This window comes from Danio aesculapii, chromosome 7 (assembly GCF_903798145.1).
Source record: "Danio aesculapii chromosome 7, fDanAes4.1, whole genome shotgun sequence".
NCBI classification, from domain to species: Eukaryota; Metazoa; Chordata; class Actinopteri; order Cypriniformes; family Danionidae; genus Danio; species Danio aesculapii.
In genome coordinates this window covers 3,946,384-3,969,640 of record NC_079441.1, presented here as the reverse complement: position 1 = coordinate 3,969,640, position 23,257 = coordinate 3,946,384, and the positions used below count along the sequence as shown (strand labels likewise).

The 23,257-nt window shown below is 39.8% G+C and overlaps 1 protein-coding gene across 1 annotated transcript in view; it reads left to right on the top strand.

The window, feature by feature from the left end:
- ltb4r (leukotriene B4 receptor) overlaps nt 1-19,973 on the top strand; it is a 28,981-nt gene extending 9,008 nt beyond the window's left edge. Inside the window, exons 2-4 of the mRNA XM_056460905.1 lie at nt 3,390-3,937; nt 10,380-10,653; nt 17,393-19,973. Coding sequence (XP_056316880.1) covers nt 3,426-3,937; nt 10,380-10,653; nt 17,393-17,749 — 1,143 coding nt within the window. The 5' untranslated portion in view covers nt 3,390-3,425 and the 3' untranslated portion in view covers nt 17,750-19,973. The remainder of the gene's footprint in view (nt 1-3,389; nt 3,938-10,379; nt 10,654-17,392) is intronic.
- Nucleotides 19,974-23,257: the final 3,284 nt, after the last annotated feature.

Below are 23,257 nucleotides of genomic sequence, written 5' to 3'. Positions count from 1 at the left end.
TTCCCAAGGGGATCAAAGAGACATTTATTAATATGGATTTTTAGATACAAATGCGTACTATTGTAAGCTACAGATCCAGCTTTAGTACAGTTTCTGTATGATAATAGACATGCACAATATTCAACAGTTTTTTGTTTGTTTGTTTGTTTTTTATGAAGGATAATAATTTATGCAGTCATGCACATGTTTTGACAGCTAATATTATGCTGATTTGTTGCTTTGCAAAAGTTGCAGACGCCTTTACTGATATCAAAATGCTTTTTGATGCAAAATGACAATATTTCTCAGTGGCTTTGGTGCATTTCTCACAACACTATTTACATTTGCGCAACAGTTCTCAATGTTGATAGAACAGAACAACGAATTCTCAAAACAATTAGTACAAACTGCAAAACCTAGCTGATAACCTGCAAAAGCGCATCACTTGCTCTTAATGGAGAGCTCATTCCTCAAAATCAAGTATAGATGTGAATGAAAGTGTCAGTGTCATCAAGATGAAAAGTCCTGACATCATTGTTTATGAACAAGATAGTCAGATGGCTTTGTCATGTTTTCATTAGGACAGTTTACTCTGTTCATTTTTTCCAATGCAAAACGATTTTGGTGACACGTCCTGAAAATACTTAAGACAGCACTATATACTATTAGCACAGCCAGTTGAAAACTACAGTAAAGTTAGACATCACTGCATTTATCTGAGTACAAGACACTGAATATGTATGTTTCACATTTTACTGCGTTCGTTCTTTACAATTCTAAATTATTCACAGCATTGTGCAAAATAATATACACACCCTTATTATCAAAAAACATACACTTCCTTTGGGTAGAGCTGTGCACAACTGTAATGCAGTACATATTAGAACTGAACCTACAACACACACAGGTCTGTAAATCACTCATCAAATTATTCAATTTATAAGACATTTTCAGGAAAAATAAGATTTAAAAAGTTGTATAAAATTAGCTTGACAGATTTTGACCACTACTTCAACATTTTTGTTTGTAATGACTCAAGTAGTGAAATGAGGACTATTATTTTTACATGGAATGACTATTCAGCATTCACAAGTTCAGTTCATTTTGACTGACATGACATAAGCAAATGATAATGTTATAAACAGCAGAGAGTTGTATGAAAGCAGTTGATCCATGTCCAAGAGCATTTGCAATTTGTTGGAAGGAATGAGAAACTGCTACTATGATGTGCACAAATGACTAATTGTTTTAAGAAATGCATTAACTGTTGCGCAAATGTAAATCGTGCTGAGAGAAATGCACCAAAGCCACTGAGAAAAACTGTAACTTAAGTTCCTTACGCTGATAAAGCAATTAAAATAGGCCTGGGCTTCTATAGTAAAGAAAATCCGATCTAAAATGCAAAACTAAATAAATTGCTAAATACTCTTGACACATGAAAGTGTAAAGCACGCAGGCCACAACAAATGTGGAAAGTTTTTGCGTATTACATTTAACAAACTGTTTACTACGGATTTTATATAATTTTGCTCACATGGATAATTGAATATTAATCAGATGAGGTCATTACGCTGCTGTGCTGTCAGCCAATCGTTGCATTGCTGATCATGATTTCGAGGATCATTTGATCGAACGCAATCTCAGGCCAATTCGTAACTTTTTGATTTAGTGGCTAATTTGTATGAATTCGTACGATCTAATTCGTACAATTTAGTATGATTTGCTCATCCCCCAATGACGGTTGGGTTTAGGGGTGGGGTTAGGTGCCACGCCTCCTTTATAAATCGTACATTTTCGTTCGCCTGAACTTGTACGAATTCGTATGAATTAGCCACTAAAATGTAAAATACTTACGTTTCCTCGTGAGATCAGACTGATAGATCTGTCCTTCACAACACACGCAGCGATCTCAAATCAATTCCTCCAGACATTTTAATCTGATTTACAAACTTGTTTGTGCCAGAGATTAGTTATCAAGATTAACAGATCCAGTATCTGCCAAATAATCTTAGATAATTTAAGCGAGGTACAAAGAATGGACCCCCACTCACCATTTCTGTTTGTTGTCAAAACTGACAGCTGGAGGGGCGTAGTTAAATATGTTAGCCAAACTCAATTCCTAAGATATACGTCATCTGACAAATTACCTTAAAAAAAACAGAAAAACAGGAAGTGCTTTTACAGATTTCAGTTAAAGATTAAAAGGGCACACACATTTCTATTTCTGGATGACATGCAAAAATGAATTGTTCACCACAAAACTAGCAAAGTGAGCTAACAAAATCAATGTGCTTAGTTTTGATTTCATGTGTACTTTAACCAACAATCAGAATCAGAAAGAGCTTTATTGCCAGGTATGTTCACACATACGAGGAATTTGTTTTTGTGACAGAGCTTCTACAGTGCAACAGGATTACAGAGACAGGACAAAAAACAGATAATAAATATATTTAAAAAAAAAAAATAGAAGTAGTGAATGCAAATATACAGATTGACAAGTGTATGTACATGTTTATTACTATATACAACGTTATATGTGCAGCTGTTATGTGCAAATTGGCATGTAAAGTGTGTTGTTAAATAAGTGTATATGTGTATAAAAGTGTATGGCAAGTAGTGATGTTGGTTTCACAATTATTATCATCAAGTGTTCATGAGATGGATTGCCTGAGGGAAGAAACTGTTTCTGTGTCGGGCTGTTCTGGTGCGCAGTGCTCTGTAGCGTCAACCAGAAGGTAAAAGTTCAAAGAGGCAGTGTGCTGGGTGTGAGGGGTCCAGAGTGATTTTGGCAGCCCTTCTGCTCGCTCTGGATAAGTACAGTTCTTGGGGAGTAGGAAGGGTTGTACCAGTGATTCGCTCAGCAGTCCGAACTATTCGACGTAGAAACAATATCTCAATATCAACCTACACACACACATGAAACATGAAACGCACAAATCCAAAATGCAGGGTTCCATGTTTATGTTGAGGTGTAAATTTAATGTTTCATGGTGAAATGCCTTAAATGTATGACATTTATCTTTGATAGATTTCAGTTAATTGTAAAACAAACGTGATTTTAAAACTGTGTGATTAGGAGGGGTAAAGATATTCAGACCAAACAAAGAAAAAATAAATAAATGCAATACTCTCCCCTCCCGCATGGTAAACACATAATACACTCATGATACACTGAGATATCTTGAGCCCAGGCAGGATACCCCAAACCAGACCAAACCACACCATATACTGTGGCTCCATTTTTAAGAACCGAACGATAGCACTAGTGTTTTGATCACTATAATCATGATAAGACATTTTCTCTAACTGTCCAGCAACAGAGAACCACAAATCTGTTTCACTAATAAATATAACCTATCGGCGAGACAGAAACAGATCTTGATTTTGCTTTGTTTGCTTTCTTTCCACAGTAAATTCAAGAAGCAACACCATAAAGTTTGAGTCAAATGGCCACTCCTTTACCTCCGGTCTTCTCTGGACCACCTCCATCCGCCGTTGTGCCCGCTCCCCCGTCTACACCACCACCCCTGCCCCTGTCCCATCAGATTGGCATTGCAATCCTGGTTATCGCCTTTGTGTTCGGTTTTCCTGGTAACCTGTTCGTGGTGTGGTCGGTTCTGTGTCGAGTCCGGCGCCGCTCTGTCACCTGTCTGCTGATTCTGAATCTGGCCATGGCCGATGCTCTGGTGCTCTTGAGTGCTCCGCTCTTCATCCGGTATCTGGTGGGACGGAAAGGCTGGGAGTTCGGACCTGTCGTGTGTAAGACGGTGCATTACCTGTGCTGCGTCAACATGTATGCCTCCATCTACCTGATCTGCCTGATGAGCATGGACCGCTGGCTCGCCGTCACCAAGCCATTTGTTTCTCAAAGGCTGAGAACCAAGAAGAGGCTCCTGAGCGTCATGCTGGCCATCTGGGTGATGGCTTTTCTGATGGCTTTGCCCATGCCGTTTTATCGGTATGTCTGATAGTTTGTTTTTACATACTCAAGCAAATCACATTATATATTAAGTAATAACATTAGGCCAATATGGTGGCCAAGAGAGAGCTCAAATGCACAACAGGATACGAAAACATATGCATATAGAGAAACACTACCCAATTTAAAAAACACTTTATTTTGATGGTCCATTTGAGTATTAGTAGACTGTCTGCTTAATATCAGTTGATACTGCTCCTTAAACAGACATTTAACTGACTGTAAGAAACTTTGCAAGTACATGTCAACTTACACCAACCCTAACCCCAACAGTCTACTGATAATCTAATGAGAATTAGTTGGCATGTAGATGCAATATACCTTAAATTCAATAAACAGACCATCAAAATAGTGTGACCACATCATCAATTTGACCACTAACATTCAAATAACATCACAACATATGCAAATAGAGAAACATACTGCAAGCTGTACAAACGACAATGGAAATGTAACAGGGAACCCCAAACAAGTGTCAAATTCTACTGCACTTTTCTTTGCTACATACAGTGACCATCACAATTGTATAGCGGTCATCAACATGATGTACATTTGCTTGCTCTTGTAAGCCGCATAACACTGATCTAGACATTCAGTAGTATGTGCATCACACTGAGCACAGACAAAATGCTGGCTTTTACTAAACAGAGACATGGTAAATAACAGGCCTGGCTCAGCAACAGCAAACAGAGCTAAAGCGAGACAAAGAGCCCTGTCTGATTTCTCCTGTTTATTAAAGGAGGCAGTTCTGTTATCGGCTCCGTTTTGCTATAAATATGCATGAAGATGACGTATGCAGCTACACGACGCCTCAACATTTTAATGTCTGTTAAGTTTAGAATATCAAATTGAAAATAGTCAGTTCCACACATCATGTTTTCATTTTATTGGTAATATAACAACATAGCCAGGGTGATGTGAATGACTTTATAAAGTACACACTCGGGATGTTTTCTATATCAAACGAGCGAAGTCTGAACTTACAAGGAGAGGATGCAGGACTGAACTATGTGTAGGCTACTTAATATTGAGGAAAAAGCCCCAATCAGATATGCGAATGTCTGCAGCCACACCTCCGTTTTCAGATGTCTCCGTTTTCCCCCTATCCACACTGAGACGGAGCAGCAGCGTTTTAGAATGAAAACAGCCTCTCCAGCGTTTTCAAAACGCTCCTGTTTCTTCTTGGCCATGTTCTTTGGATTGTCCTCTTAACGCCTCGCTTGGACTACAACTGTCTTCCCCAGATTATTCTATAATTTAGCCCTCAATATGTTTGCCACTGGTTAACCACGCTTGTCCTAATGTTGTGGCAAAAAATTGACCACTGCCAAATTATGCACATGTAACGCAATCAATCCAATACCCACCAATGAGAGCTGCCTTTTACAGTAGGTTATCTGCACAGCACTCACTAGCTGGCCTCCATTACACACCCACTCACTGAATTTGCCTTATCCCAACCATGCCTCTCAATTCTGACCCTACTCTGATATTGGTAACAATAATAATTCCTTACATTTATATAGCGCTTTTCTGGACACTCAAAGCACTTTACACATTTTTGGGGGGAATCTCCTATTCCACCAGCAGTGTGCAGCATTTACCCGGATGATGCGATGGCAGGCATATTGTGCCAGACAGCACACCAGCTGATTGGTGGAGAGGAGATGAAGCCAATTATAATATGGGGAGGCCAGTGTGCAGTTTTGAACAGGATGCCAGGGTTAAACCCCTACTCTTTTCCCAAGTCCATCCTGGGATTTTTAATGAGCACAGAGAGTCAGGACCTCCGATTAACGTCTCATCTGAAAGATTAAATATTGGTGAATGAGTAGAGGCAGGGGTCCAATTTTTTTCCCTACACCAGGACAAGCATGGTTGAAGAGTGGTGAACATTATCCAAAAGGGCTAGGTTGGAGAATAATCTGGGGAAAACAGGTTATAGTCTAATCAAGGTGCTAGGAGTCCAAACAGCAAATCGGACGCTAACATAAAGCAGGTGCATAAAAATCTGACAAGACTAGACTAAGAGAATATTCTGAAGACTATAACCCAGCATTTTCTCATTTTTGATGAGTTCTATACCTCAGGCATGTGGTAGATGGGGGCCATGCAAAGCCTTGTGCTCCATCCACAACTGAAAAACTACATAAAAAAAAGATGTTTGCAGACTTGGTGGCATTCATTTGTAAAAAAAAAAAAACTGCCACTCATTCTAGATTAGGCATACTTGCAGGATGTTTTCCCCCTCATGAGAGGTTTCCTCTCGAGTTGAATATTTTAACATGATTGATGCATTATCCCAATAGAGGTTTCAAACATTTGTTTCTTAAAAAGAACTTTCACTGTCTCTAATTAGAAAAAAAAACAATACCCAAAAGCAAATACAGAATACAGTAAATCAAACTGAGGCCCTGCTTACACTAGTACGTTTTAGTTTTAAAACGGCGTTTTAGAATGAAAACGATCCGCACACTAGCGTTTCTGTACAACTCTGTCCACATTACACTGCTGGAAACGCACATCACGTGACCACACACACACACTCTCTGGCATACACTGCAGCGTGCTTTAAGCACATACCCATATGCACTGTAAAAAGTATTACCTAGATCTAACTTATAAGAAGTGAGGCAAGTGGCTGCATCGGACATTTTGGGTTGAGTCAACTTCCAGCCTTTTTCTAAGTATATTAAACACTAAAACATTGCTTAAAACTAAAATTAAGTTGAGCCAACTAATATTTCCAAAATTACTTAAGTCACATAAACTTACTTTTTTTGTTAAACCTAACTTATTTATTCATTGCTATATGTTTCCTGTACTTATTTTAACTGGGTATCAATAACTTTATGATCTAAATAAAAGAACCATGCAGATGTCATTTAAAATGAATTCAATTGACTTCTGGCTGTAACCTCAGAAAATAAATCTTCATTTCTATTCTAAACAGACTTTACTGTCAATAACAATTAAATAAGAATGGGAAGATGGATTAAAGACCATAGCATTTATTCAATGTCAATCAGTGTCCCTTTTAATAGAGACTACAAAACAGGCCATTAATGTGGCTGCACATACACAATACATAAATAAAAACATTAATAATGCCAGATCCAACTGAGAAATCATCTAAGACAACTCAGTGAGGAGATCTGCATACTTTGATGAAGATTTAGGATGCGTAATGTCCAGTCTCACAAAGAGTCTCTGATATATCTCAAATGTACACAGTTTTGATGGAAGTCAAGGACATCGGTAAGTCCAAACAGGAGCCATCATGCATTTGACAGGTTTGGTAAACCTCAGACAGTCCTATAATAATGCAAACTGAGTTGGGCTGATGGCAAATTTACTGTAAACTTACTGAACGTTATACTTTTATAATGGTCATTATTAATTATTAAAACTGATAATCAATGAAAGAGAGGGTATGTTTCGTATTTTCAATGAAAATGAAAGCAGGCAGTTCTGTTATTGGCTCCGTTTTGTTATAAATACGCATGAAGGTCATATTATGCAGCTACACGACGCCTCAACATTTTGATGTCTGTTAAGTTTATAATATCAAATTGAAAATAGTCAGTTCCTCACATCATGTTTTCATTTTATTGTTAATTTCACGAGTTCACACTTGCAATAGTTTCAGAATAAAGCGTATTCGGTGTGCTGTCCGGGGAGAGGGCTCTGAGCTCGGGGAAGACACCCAAACTCGAGTTATTCCTCTTATCAGGAAACAGAGAGGAATAGGGATTCGAGCGAAGTATCTAGCCTGGCCCCAGAACGCTCCCCCCGGGATTGTAATGCTTAAGAGGTGAGGTGACGGGGTGGTGGAGGGATGCTAAAGTCATAAGATGCTGCAGGTAAGACAGCTTTGGTATATATAGAGGTTTGGTCAAGAACTGATTGGATAATAGAATAATTGTCAATGACGTATTTGATACTGAAACTTCTGCGCGTGCTCCTCCTGAAATTTGTTTATAAAACATCACATAACAACATAGCCAGGATGAAGTGAATTACTTAAAAGTACACACTCTGGAGTTTGTTTTCCATATCAAACGTGCGAAGTCTGAACTTACAAGGAGAGGATGCAGGACTGAACCGTGTGTCGCCTACTTAATATTAGGGAAAAAGCACCAATCAAATATGCTAATGTCTGCAGCCCCACCTCCGTTTTCAGATGTCTCCGTTTTCCCCCATCCACACTGAGACGGAGCAGCAGCGTTTTAGAATGAAAATGGCCTCTCCAGCGTTTTCAAAATGCTCCGTTTTCGGGGCTCGAAAACTCCGGCGTAGTGTGGATCAGTGTTTCCCAACCCTGTTCCTGGAGGCACACCAACAGTTCATGTTTTGTATGTCTCCCTCATCTGACCCATTAACTTCAGGTTTTGGAGTCTCTTCTAATGTTCTGATGAGTTGTTTCAGGGGTGTTTGATTAGGGAGAGGATGAAAATGTGGACTGTTGGCGTGCCTTCAGGAACAGGGTTGGGAAACTCTGCATTAGAAGAGACTCCAAAACCTGAAGTTAATGGGTCAGATGAGGGAGACATCCAAAACATGAACTGTTGGTGTGCCTCCAGGAACGGGGTTGGGGAACACTGGTGTGGATGGATGGTGTAAACGTAGCAAAACTTATGCAGTTTAAAACAAAAACACATTAGTGTAAACGGGCCTGAGTGGTAAATGGGAATTATGGGCTATGGCACTGCCATACGATTGTTAATAGCCTAATTAATAGTCTCCTTTTTTGTTTTAAAGAGCCCATATTATACATGAAATAGGGTCATATTTAGGTTGTAAGGGTCTCCAACAACAGTCTAATATGCATGCAAGGTCAAAAAACACTTTGATGGTCTTATAATCTGCATTTATTTTTACCTAATTATCCCAGCGACTCCCATATGAATCGTTCAGCGATTCATTTGTTCCCAACCCCCTCCTCAGCGCGAAGCTAATCTGCGCTGATTGGACCGATGACAGCCTGCTGCGATTGGTCGACAACACTGACAGGCTTCAGCGCGAGGCAGAGTGAAATGCCCAGCTGGTAATCAACTATATAAAAGTAGTCACAGTGCACACGCGCTTCATAGTGTAAGGCTTTTTTCACACACACAACCCTCCTCAGAAGAACTGGGGAGATCGACGCGAGTCTCCTAGCCACTTTACCTGCTCTTTTTTTTCTCTCTCTCTCTCTCTCTCTCTCTCTCTCTCACTCACACACACACACACACACACACAACGCTCCTCAGAAGAACTAGGGAGAGCGACGCGAGTCTCCTGTCTCCTAGCCCCTAGGCGTCACACACTCGACCTGCTTTTTTTCTCTCTCTCACACACACACACACACACACACACACACACACACACACACAAACAAACACATTACGTTCCTCCTCAGAACTAGAGAGATCGACACGAGTCTCCTGTCTCCTAGCTTACGATGGCCATAGCAACGACAAACGGCAGTGGAACGAGAGCTCACAAAAGCATTTAACGTTAAATCCGTAAACAAAGCGGCACGCGTCACGTTTTTAACGTGGCTTACATGCGATAAGAGAATATAAAGAGTAACCGCGTGTACTGTAGCAGGTTAACAAGTAACAAAACACAATAAATACATAATTTGCAAGCTAGAGTAAACGAGGCAACAATTTTAATCGCACTTACTTACACTAGTGAATAAACCTCAACCACTGACTCTTCACAGTTTCATCTTTGAGTAGAGACTGTCAATATTATCCATCTGAGCACAGCGTGACTTCATTAGACCGGCGGCGTCTGTGTCTGTGTGTCTAGTGTTTTTTCTGTGTTAGTGGGCGGGGCCGCAGGTTTCAAATCTCCCGGGTTTGCGCGCGTAACTACTGGCGAGGCTTGTGTTTCGTGGCTGCGTCATCGCGAAACACCTAATGACTCGTTATCAAGACGACTCGTTTGAAGCACTATGAGTCGACTCTTTTATAGATGAATCAATAATTTTAAACACTGTACACTTACAGATTTAAGCCTTAGCTGGACATTTCACTTCACTTAGAGCTGTGTGACACACTACATGGAAGGGCATTTTCAAAAACCCATAATATGGGCTCTTTAATGGAAACTGCATAAGTCCTGTGGGTTTCTACTGGTAACGGTTTTGGTTTGTGTAATTTGTGGAAAACTAAAGTCAATAAATTATAATGGGACATGTTCCAAAACATTGTAGGAACCATTTGTGTGCAGTGGTTAAATTTGTGATGGTTTGTAAAGTCTGTAATGGTATTTTTTGTGAGATCTTTGCTGAAAAAAATTCCAATGGTTATTCTGTAATATAAAGCACAATATTTTAATGCATAACTGCAATTGAAACCACTGCCTCTGATTTATCTTCATTTTAAATGTTAGCCTCTTTCATCTTGTTTTCATATCTTTGCTCTGACAGCTCTGTGGTGGAATATAAACCAGGTGTGCCCATCTATCTATGTAATCCATACCACTGGCAGAGTGATTCTCATGAAATCTTTCAGTACCTGTCTGAGACTCTGCTGGGCTTCCTGCTGCCCTTCACCTTCATCCTGTTCTGCTATATCTCAGTCATCCTTCGGTTGCGCAGCGCCATGTTCCAGCGCAAGGGAAGAGGAAACTTCCTCATCCTCCTCATCATCGCTGCTTTCACCCTCTTCTGGCTGCCGTATCACCTGATCAACATCATACAGGTGAGCATGATCTGATACTAACATCTCTAGCATGTGATCAGCTTACCTCACATGCAAACATATCAAAGTTACCAGTTTTGGACCGGCTACATTATGAAAACTGTGAATGAATTATTTTGCAAAGCAATTGGTTAAATTGTTTTGGTTTAAGCTTAATTTATCACACAGTTCACAGAACTATTGGAATCATTCTCAATACATCTCTCCCCCTAATGCAGCTGCAACAATTTTAATACTGGGTTCATGTAAACCAAAAGATAAAGTTAAAACTCACAGGAAACACTCAAAAACATGGTAGGACAAAAGAAATTGCTTGGTAAAGCACTGAGAACTGGCAATACCTTGAGTGTATGTATAGTCTGTCCAGGCTAATATGCCCATCAAACAGGAAGTGCTTGTAAATGTCAGTTCTAGGGCAAGATTGCCCTCAGCTGGCATGGATTTACAATTAGCCATTTTCTCACTATTAGTGTGGCCTCAGAAAATGAATACACATGACCAACAAAGATCAGTGGGGTTTACATTTATTCCTTAAAATTTAAGCTAGGAGACTTTGTTTGTATTTTTAACAAGGGCTGAAACCCCGAACAAAATAAAGCATAAAATAAATAAGAGTACAGTGTCTTCTCGGTTATCAACAAACTGTTTATCAGTAAAAAAAATAAAGATATCGAGTAATACAAAGTTCTTTTTGTATTGTGTGCAATAAACAAATAAATGCAGACTGTCTCACTAATACTAGTAATAATAATTGTAATCATAATACAGTAGTGGCAGTTGTTTCCCCTGTGTTTCACACTGTGCACTCAAACACCTATGTTGTAAACAGCTTCATCTGTACATGCAGTTTAACCACTTGCAATGACACTCGTTCTCACAGACCAACGCAATCCTGCGTCAACATCCAACTGGATATCATACTTCACTCAAACAATCGATGATCGCTCGCGCTTACAGCAACGCAGTTACTTCATTTGCGGGAGCGCGCACGTTCGCGTGCACATACGCGTGATGACGTCACCGGAGGTTTCTTAAAGGGTCCTGTCTGTATTTTCCTACACCCTTTTTTCGACATTTTTATAAATATTTTACCCCCATCAACCATCACCTGGTTACAAGAGTTTTTTTTTTAAAGAAAGTACATTTGAAGCTTCAAAGGAAACTGAAATATGTTTCCTTTTTATTTTTTGTTTCGCATAAATAGATATCAATGCAGTCATTTTCTTTTTTTATGTTTATGGTGGCATATGTGTGCACATCCTAGTTATTCATTTGCTTATGGCACCACATTTTGGCATCATTTACATAAGAAGGGTGAACAACCAGTGTAATTTACATTTACATTCTAAGTTTATGCAAATTACTTTGACTTCAAAAGGTGGAACACATTTAGGCCCATTTCCAACTCTATTTTTGTACCTCTACCCCTTCCCAAGCCTTTCGGCCCTTAATACCGAGTGTGAAGGGGAAGGGCTTCAAAATTTACCCCTAAGAAATGGGACAGCACTACAGCACCAGCACACGTCATCATGTGTCATCACGATCTCTTGCTTCATATGAGATCGAGGATGGCGACTGCTGTAGTTATTCCAGTTGTGTTATCTTTTGGTATTTATCTTCAGGAAATAACAGAAGGCAATGATATCATGTTATTGTAGCCATATAATGTGGCCATAAGCTCGTAATTGTACTGTGCATTTACACAGTGGCCATATTCATATATGTAAACACACGAAAACAACGTTAACATTATAGCAGATGCTGTAAAAACATCATTTCTAGCCACTAGACTTTTCTGACAGGGTATTCGAGTGGCATCGAGTGTCAAATTTGAAAGTATGTTGTGGGATTGCTATACAAAAGTTATTATTAAGGATTATAGATAGCAAAAATTATTGTTTTTTATGTTAGCGTTTTTATTAAAAATGCCTGACGGTAAAATATGAATGGCGTTATGAAAGTATTAAAACTTGTTTGTCGTAAAAATAGCCAATAGCCAACAGATAGCCAATGGCAAAAAAGAGCTTCATGACGAAAATATCCTTTCAGACTCAAACCTTTATAGTCAGCCTCCTTCAGCCTCACAAGAATTACAATACAAAACACAAAATAAAAGTAAACAATATGTAAAAGTATAGCATTTGAGGGGAGAGGCTGTATTCTGGGAAATTTTCGTACCCTGTGGTTTCGAGTGTGGTGCTGAAAAATCTGTTTCAAGGGGTATCTAGCCCTTTCTTTTAGGCCTACGCCAGGGGTCAAACATATGGCCTGCGGGCTGGATCCGGCCCGTGAGATGATTCTGTAAAATATAAAAATGAGCTGCAATTTTTCTATAAAATGAGCTGCTGTTCCAATTGTGTCCACTGGATGGCGCAACTGAAAATGGTTAATTTCATCCGATAAAGCAGGGATTCTCAACCGGTGGGCCTCAGCGATCCTGCAGGTGAGCCGCGAGAGAGCTTAAAATGAACTCTCAATCTTATACTATAATTTTTGGATTTCATTATTAATATGCTATATTAAAATGATCGAAGTAATGCACTTTCTCTAGTTCTGTGATGAATTACTTCAAACTCGGCGCAAAAACCACCTCATGATCGCGTCTGCAACTAGTAGGCAACACAGAAGTCTGTTCATTCACAAACTATGCGAGAAGTGAAAGTCAAGGTCTCTCTTTGTGTATTTTTGTGTAAACGATTTAATATATCTGCATAGTTGTCCAAATTAATGTCCTGTGATTGTTTTATAATGGACGCGTGCCCATACAGGAGGATCTAGCGAGGCTCAATGGTGTTTCTGTCATAGAATGTAAAATAAACCTGCATATGAGCTTCAGAGTTCAGACGTGCGCATGGCGGAGCTGTTCACTGTTTCTTTCAGCGTTCCCACAATAATATCCAGCAGCAAACTCAATCGCCATCAGATCGATGCATTTCAACAGATTAAGGGTGTTTTACTGTATTTTACATTTGTCTGTATATTTTAAAATACATATTTAATAGTAGATATTCAATCAGTTCAGCTTAAAGCAGAAGCTGCTCTTTTGCAATCTTCCTGTTGACCTGTGGTTCTCTTTGAATCTGTATGTATAAAAAGAATTATATATATATATATATATATATATATATATATATATATATATATATATATATATATATATATATATATATATATATATATATATAAATAATACATATATTTATATATCTTTTTCCACTTCGGGCCACACTGCTTTCTCTGATAAATTTTTGTAGGCCCACCTGATTTTCTTTCAAATATTTGTATGAAATGCTCATTTAAACCTTTATTTATTATAAATATATGTATTATATATGTACAAATGTATTATATATAATATATTTGTACATATATAATACATATATTTATAATCTGAGACAGAAAATCTTAAACAGGTGGGCCTACAAAAATTGATCAGAGAAAGCAGTTGAAAAAGGTTGAGAACCCCTGCGATAAAAAATCCTTAATCAGCATCAGTTTTACAGCCTTCTTAGAGAAAAAGACCACATCTATGCCCTACCATACCACACTGAGGTGTTCTCACAAGGAAATGTAACTATTTCACATTTTGTCAGTTTTGTGGCTAATTCGTACGAGTTCAGTTGTGTGAAAATGTACGATATAAAAAAGGAGCCGTGGCACCCACACCCCTAAACCCAGCTTTCATTGGTGGATAAGCAAATCGCACTCAATTGTATGAATGAGAATGTACGAATCCATAGGAATTAGCAACTAAATCAAAAAGTTACGAATTTCTGTGAGAACGTGTTGTTGAAAAACAAAGAAAACAATCTGAAGTTGTTGTTCCAAGTTATATATACTGTGATTTTACTGGTCCGGCCCACTTGGGAATAGATTTTCCTCCATGTGGCCCCTGAGCTAAAACGAGTTGGACACCCATGCCCTACACCTTTAAACTAAGGACAATTGGGAAACCCCCACCCCTTCATGTTAATGAACAAGATGGAGAGTAGGGGTAATGGGAAGGGCTAAGGGGGAGAATTGGGATTTGGCATTACATACACACTGTAAAGCTGTATTTAAAGTTATTCAAAACCTTTGATCTGCCAGATATTCTGTTACCCATAAACATCCTTTTCAAGAGTTCACACTTAGATAATGCTCAACTACAATAGCAGGTTTGGCATGCTGTCCCGGGAGAGAACCCTGAGCTCGGAGATAGATGAGCCCAAGGTTCCCGCCTGGTTAATGAGCATTAGGAGGGACACGAGATCAGGTGTTTCTCGAATGTCCCCCCCGCTTCTGGCTAATGGGTGATACTGGTTGGTTAGGCATGTATACGCTGTGTGCTTGTGACTGTATTCTGATTCACTTATATACATGTTTTTGAACTGTGGGAGGAAACCGGAGGACCCGGAGAAAACCCACGCAAACACAGGGAGAACATGCAAACTCCGCGCAGGGAGTGCCAACTGGTTCGAATGGGCCTTGAACCTGTGGCCCTCTTGCTGCGAGGCAACAGTGCTAATCACTGAGCCACCGTGTTGCCCGATCAAAGAGGAGGAGGGATAAAGGAAGGATAGGGGGGTTGGAAGGGGGGGGGGTTCCGAAAACAGAGATAGGGAATGAAGTTTAGCTAGAATATATATAGTAGTTTTGGAGTGCTCCGATAGGCTAGCTAATGATTAGTGATGAGGATCAGCTGAAGTTGATCATATCACGTGTTCCTCTCGAAACTAGTTTATGAAACTTCCCTTATGAAAAAAGTTAAATTATATTTATAAAAAGTGTATCAAAATAAACTTGATACAAAAAAAAAAAAGATACAAAAAAGAAACTAGGAAAGACGTCTCATTCAAATGCGTGAACACATTCATGCACAAAATGTGAGAATGTATCAATGTTTTCACAAATACGTCATGATTAACCAAAAACTAAATGTATTCTAAATATTCATGCATACTTTGGCAAATTTCACTCACACTTGTCATCAGTGTTATTTGGCATTCAAACCCAGTTGATTTTTACTGGCAATAAACTCACCATCAAATCTGATTTCGTCTCCAGTTACTCTCCATAATAACTCGTCCTGCGTTATTTTATAACAGTTTCATTTATCATTCATTTAGCTCTTTGTGTTCAGAACCCAATGAAAACAGCAGCTCCACTTTCATCTTGCATCGGTGCATCTTCTTCATTGTGATTGTGCTCACCTAGACCGTTTAGCTGTTTACTATCAAATCAGCAGCTGTAGGCACATAATCAAATGTGCCGATTACATAGGCTCATTCTGAAAGCAACATAGGCTCATTCTGAAAACGTAGCCCTATATACATTTGTGGAGATCACGAATTATGCAGTATTATGGGACGCAGAGTAGAGTTGACCACGACAACGGAGTTTGAGTCCGGTGAAGAACAGTTCCAGAAAGCGGCTTAGACAAAAACAAAAGCCAAAAAATAAAAAAGCAAGTAAATAACAGGGTGAGAATGTGGTAAAATCTGAAAACATGTTAAAAATAAGGCGAGACCTTTTTCTGGATTGCTATTTAAAACACTGTAGTTGGGTTTAGGTCAGGTGGAGGGTGATGGAATCATTTGGTTGGTCTGTCAGTAAATCAATCAGTCGACAGCAGCCTCTGGTGGATGTACGTGAGAACAGCAGGCACGAATGGCACTTGTAAGAAAAATTTGAGATCTGATAAAGCATACACAGTGGCCTCTGGTGGATTCGCGAGAACAAAAACTGCAAGAAAACGTAGCTCCTGGGACAAATTTTGCTCTCTCCAGAAATGTATATAGGGGTACGTAATCAGAATGAGCCTGGGTTGATTACATTGGTAGATCAGTTATACACATAGCACGCCTGTCATGCTGGACCCACCCTGTCTCTGATCTCCTGCTTTTTCAAGAGGGGTCTGGATGCAGACCGTGTGCAGTGGCATGCAATGCTTTAAATGTACACACCCTACCCCTACCCCTCACAGTGATGTCTCTCGCTCCATAGAGTGTATTGTGTCTGACATTGCATGTCTGAGGCTGTGTGTGTCAGCTTGCATATGCAATTCTGCATCCAGATACTATTGACTTTTTCTCCAACCCGACTCTGTGCCTCCTGCTCCTTCTCCTGCTGGCAACCTACCTAGTCTTACTGCTTATGTCCTTGTTACTGTCCCCAAACCTAAGAAACCTCTTGGTTAAGAACTCCCCTGCCCTCTCTTCTCCTTCCCTGCCTCATTGCTGGGCCTCCTGCACCATCTCTGGGCTCCTGCCTCTTCTCCTGCATGCCAGCTCTGCCCTCTCTGTACACCTGCATCTTTTCCTACCAGGGCTTCTTACCTCCTGCTTTTTCTCCATCCAGTCTTTGTGCTCCTGTATCTTCTCATGCCTGGCCACCTGCTCAATCTCACTGTTTCTGTCCTCGTTATGGCCCCTAATCCCTGGTGCGGTCACTGGATTGACAAGTCACATGTGAAACTGCAGTATTTTGCACAGCTTCAGCTTTTGTAACTTTGTTATCCTGGAATATGATCATGGGTTACATCTGTTGACAAGCAAGAAACAAACAAACTGCGTCCCTCAGGGATAAAATGATTGCTGCTAAACATATAACATGACAGACTATGTGAAATACTTGATATCAACTGAAATAATCAATCATTTTACACTTGAATAATTGTTAAAATACGAACAGAAGGCAGCTGTTAGACATTTATATCAGCCCAATAAAGTGGCGTTCATTTCTCTGTCTGTTTGCACAGGTGATTGGTGTGATGCAGGGCTCCTCTTCTTTTCTACATGTGGCAAAAGTGGGTCGTCCCAATGTGACAGCATTCGCATTCATGAGCAGCAGTGTGAATCCAGTCCTGTACGTGTTCGCTGGCAGCTCTCACATCCGTCAGGCTGGTTTAGGCTTCATGGCCAAACTTTTCGAAGGAACCAATTCAGAGATGGGCTCCAGCCGCAGCACCCGATCCAGCCGCGGCTCTAATGCAGAAAGCTCTGTCTTCACAAAACTGTCTGTCAAGCTGAATCGCAAAGGTGATGGTGCAGGAGCCGAGACCCATGATGGAGAAGAGGAGACCATGGCGGACAAGACTCTGACCACCCTGCATTGAAGTGTTTATTTATTCACCCGTGGCTCATTTATAGCGTTACTAAGCTGCTGGACTGTAGTTATCCCAACTGAAAGAATAATATCCTCTTCTGCTGCTGCTGTTTCATAAAAAAGTGTTTTATTTCTTCTAAGGCTACATCAACATGAATCAGAAGTTTTTAATAAAAAAAAAAAAATCTGTGTACATACAGAATCACTGAAACATACTGAAAATTATGTAGCATATTTGCCAGACCAGCATGTGTTACTGCAGTTCTCCCAGAGATAAACAAACAATGAAAAAGACAATTGGTGCATTCCAAATGGGACATTTTGCCCTCCTAAGAGCACTTTGGATTGAAAAAAATCATGGCCGCCATATTGAAGTGTCGTTCCAAACCAAAGTGCTGGTAACATTGAAGGGCCTTTTGGAATGAAGTACTTTGAAGGATACAACTTATGGACCCTTGCTTGAATCTTGATTCACACTGTGTTCAATTTGGATGGACTCCTCCCTATGCTCTAAACCAGGGGTCACCAATCTCAGTCCTGGAGGGCCGGTGTCCCTGCAGGGTTTAGCTCCAACTTGCCTCAACACACCTGGCTGGGTGTTTCAAGTATACCTAGTAAGACCTTGATTAGCTCGTTCAGGTGTGTTTGATTAGGGTTGGAGCTAAAATCTGCAGGGCACCGGCCCTCCAGGAACAAGTTTGGTGACCCCTGCTCTAAACCCTTCAGAGATGCCCCTTTAAAGGGATTAAGCCATAGAGAAAAGTCCTTCTGAATAAAACACAAGAATTGGCTGCATTCCAGTCCATTTTTTATGAGCTTCACTCGATAACTTCCCTCCAACTTGTTCCCTCGGATGTATGTCATTGATTACGTTACACAAGTGTATTACTGGTGCAACATAAGTATGGGTTTATATGGAATTCCCTAAACCAGGGGTGTCAAACTCAGTTTCTGAAGGGCCACAGCCCTACACAGTTTAGTTCCAACCCTGCTTCAACACACTTGCCTGTAGGTTTTAAACAAGCCTGAAGGACTCAATTAGTAAGATCAGGTTTGTTTGATTAGAGTTGGAACTAAACTGTGCAGAGCTGCGGCTCTGCAGGAATTGAGTTTGACACCCCTGCCCTAAACCCTTCAGCACTTGTGAATAATAATGGCATTGTTTTCATGGACATATAGGTGCTGGTGTGGACATGCTGACTCACTCCTACTGTCAATATCGAGGGATCGAGGGTATGTCCGTGTAAATTTCACTTATTCAAGTGGAGCACACTTTAAAATGGCGGCAGAGATTATCCTGACGCCCTGGAGCATGAAGTGGTCCTAATATCCTGTGATGCACCTTGTTGTCTAAATTCATTTGTTGATAACCATAGTAGCAAAGGAGCAGAAGATTTTGCTTTAGTAAAGCTATTAACCTCAGTTGCTTCTACCATCTGAACACAACCATGTTGTCAGCCATTGTTGTTGTTGTTATGTGACCTAGCATCTCTGATTAGGGTCAAGATGTGGGCTAAGGACATCAACATTTCACAAATCATATAAATTGGCTGTTCACAGGAATATAGTTTTCAGATTTATCCACTTTGGGAGCTGTTTAAAAAATATATAGTGAATTCTCTAAATTGTTCCCTAAATTGAATACTCTTAAGTTTTGTCTGGATGCTAAATACCTGAATTTACAGTTAAATGTGTTTTTGTGTGGACAGGGCCTAAATATTTGATTATGATTCACTGGAATGCAGGCTTTGAAGCATTGTTACACTTTTAGAATTATTATTTTTTGGTTAGTTTTATTTCACAGCTGTACTTTTTTCATTGTTTCTATGCTTCTTCATCAAACTCAAATGTGTTTGTATATGTGCACATCCTCATTATTCATTTGCTTATGTACACTCTAGGTTTTGACATTCAGTATCCACAACACTTATTTCTCATATGTGAAACAGATTTATGAACTTGATATATGTCAGTTAATGTGCAAATAAAATTTTATTCATTAATGCTTTGTCTTTGACATAAATGCAATTGCGGATTTAGGCATGGGCAATGTGGGCGATCGCCCAGGGAGGCATCTTGCTTGGTGGGATGGAGACACCCATCCCCCCCCCCTTCGTCCGCAGCATGTATATTGTGGGGACGATATGATCGTCATTTGCCTAGAGTGCCAGTTAGGCTTACGACGGTACTGCATTAATGCAAAATATAGAAAAAGAAAGCTTCGAAACAATTTTTTAAAGACTGAAATGTTTTTAAAATGTCTGTTGATTGTTCTTGTGAAAAGTATAAACATTTTCAATAAAAAATAGAAATGTATAATTATGGATGTTCATCAGCTGCCCTTTAATGCATTTTATAAAGACAGGAAAAATATCGTCCTTGGTATTTACCGTATTAAAAAACACGTAACAGGTTGGAATTTAATGATATTCAGGTTCTTTTATTGTGAGAAAACTAGTAAATTGGGAAGTATTTGCAAGGAATAAGAGCACAAAAATAGCTTCAGGGATGTGAAAGGCCAAAATAATAAGCAAGAGATTAACTGACTCCACCTGTGACAATCACCAGAGATCTATTCCATACAGATCACAGGAGGACTACAATCCTGTCTCCATATGGACTACAACTCCCTTCACGCATCACACACATACACACCTGTTATGATTCTCCTACGTTTACTCATACACAGCTGGGAGCTGCTCAAGTACTGATTACATGGACTATATATAGAGCACACTTACATATACTTTGCTGAGTCTTGTTGGTTAACACCCTGTAACATTTCAAAGCGTTCCCTGGTTTAGTTTCTCCTTGTTTTGACCCTTGCTTTGTTTTATCACTTACCCTGTCTGCCGCATGAATGGACCAATTGCCTTTTACCTGACGACACCTCCAAGGAGGGGTGAGATTAGAAAGACAGAGAGAATATTTCATACCATTTATACCACCAAGTCACAGCGAGATTATGTAACTTTTCAACAGCTTGAAAACTTTCAGAAACACTCAGTTTCTTCCCCGTGATCTGGTTCCGTCGGTCCACTTTACTAAAGATTTTCTCTGGGCACCTATCACAGCACTCGGCTGTAGCACACCCAAGTAGGGTGGGGCAACAGGAACAGGACAGAGAGAGAGAATGTATATATACAACCCAGCAATACGCTCAGGCATAACACCCTCATCTACAAGAGTTAAATAAATTTTGATGATTTGCTAAACTCACCTAATCAGAATAAGCACAAATAAAAATTCATCTCCAACAATGTTTTCAGATCCTTTTTTTGTGGCATATTTTAAGATTAAATCCTTGGACCACAAGTACCCACCTCATCAACTTCTGATCGGACTGGAACATACATGATTATGGTCATTATACATCAGGAGTGGGCAAACTCAGTCCTGGTGGGCTGGTGTCCTGCACAGCCTTGCTCCAACTCTAATCAAACACACCTGCTTATAGATTTCTAGTGATCTTGAAGACACATTAACATGTTCAGGGGTGTTTGTTTAGTGCTGGTGCTAAACTGTGCAGGACACTGGCCTTCCAGGATCAAGTTTGCCCACCCCTGGTATACATTGTAAAACTACTTCCTACATACACTTCGAAATGCCTCCTTTTCAGTATAGCTATACAGTTTCTGAGCTTTGGAAAACATTTGAGAGAAATAGCATATCAAACAGTCAATGTCAAGTTCACCCTCCTGAGTCAGCACAGCTCCATAACCTACTGCACTTCCATCAACTTCAAGCTTAAAGGAATGTGCAAAATCAATTGCTGAAAGTATGGGTGCACAATACAGAAGATCTTTAGCGGCATTAAACCATGATCACACTCAGAGTTCCAATTAAACTGTCTATTTGTGCTCAACAAATTAGTCAACTGAAATACTATGGTGAAGGAATTCTTGCAGAAATACCCACAGTACCCAATCATAGCCAAAAAAGTGTTGCAATTCCTGCTCAGTTTTAGGCACAGGGAATTCACGAATTGCTTCAGCTTTAGTGTAGACAGGGCTCACTTGCCCTTGGCCCACCTGTTTACCAAAGAAAGTAACCACTGCCTTGCCAAAATTGCACGTAGCTACATTTTACTTGTTAACGAGGCTTTGGCAAGTTGTGAAAACACTTCACACAAGGTATTAATGTGACTCAGCCATGAATTTGAACAAACCACCATGTTATACAAATATGCCTCATAACTTGTCGAGCCGGACAAAATTTCCTGAATGAGTGGTTGGAAAGAGGCTGGAGCGTTCTGCATGCCAAAAGCCATGACTGTATATTGCAGGAAGTTATCAAGCATCACAAATGAGGAGACATCTGAGGGGTTGTGAGGGACACTTGCCAATATGCTTGCATTAAGTCAAGCTTAGTGACATAGGTGGTGATACCCACACAACCTAGGCAATCCTCTATCCTGGGAAGAGGAAAATAATCAGGTTTAGAATCTGATTCAGGAAACTCATTTTTCTGTCACCAAAGGATGGCAAGCTCCACGCATTTGAGCACTTGGTACTACCAGGCCCTTGGTACTCCACCTCTTTTTTCATCCCAGAATGTTACCTCAGCCTGCATTTTTTGGAAGACAAAGGAATGAATGAGAAATCATGCCTTATAATTATAATAGACATTTACTTAAACTGGTTATACATTTTAATATGTGCCTTTGTATGACTCTGTGTAAGTTTGTATAGGTATTCACACATTCTGTTCAAAGGAAACAGAAACGGGGTTTTGCTCTGACAACGGCTGTCATTGGGAAAGCGTCATATGTGCCGGACTGAGTTACCGTACTATAAAACTTTGGAAGTAGTTAAGCTATTTGACTTAAGTTTTGTGCTTGGTTCTGTATTTTACATTGTTCCATTTGCTTATGTTGTGCATCTGCTGTCACCACAGCCACAGAGGCTTTAACAGAGCTGCAAACCTTATTTGTGTGTTTCTCCACAACTCCTTCATGCTGCTGATATGTCAACACTGCACGACAATGCTGAAACATCCTGCCAGCAAGATCAATGACTCTCACCAAGGAACTCTGCTAATAAGTCTTGAAACACAATTTGAGACTTGAGATTCATGTTCCGGAGGACAAACTGCAAACTTCCTGCATTACTCACGTCAATAGTTACCCAGATAATGTCCACGAGACCGGCTGGAGAATCCCCGTTCCATTCATCTCCATGCATCAGGACTGCACCCACATCACTGCGATTCCCTTAGATTCCACTCATCAAAACAAGTAGTTATAGATGATATAAGTCTCATGATTCTCACAGATTGCACTACTACACATGGTAGATATGTTTGAATTTTAAGTCATTATCCCATCTTTCTGAATGACTTGTGAGTATGTGTTTGCATGTTTTGCTTAGAATTAGGTTCTTGTGTCGTAGCCAATAAAACTTCAATTTCATTTTAAGATCCGTGATGAGTGTTTTCATAAAATCATTATGTCCTCAAAAAAAGATTGTTGCTACCCTGCTCGTAAAATGATGAAATACTGTATTTATATTGTTATTGT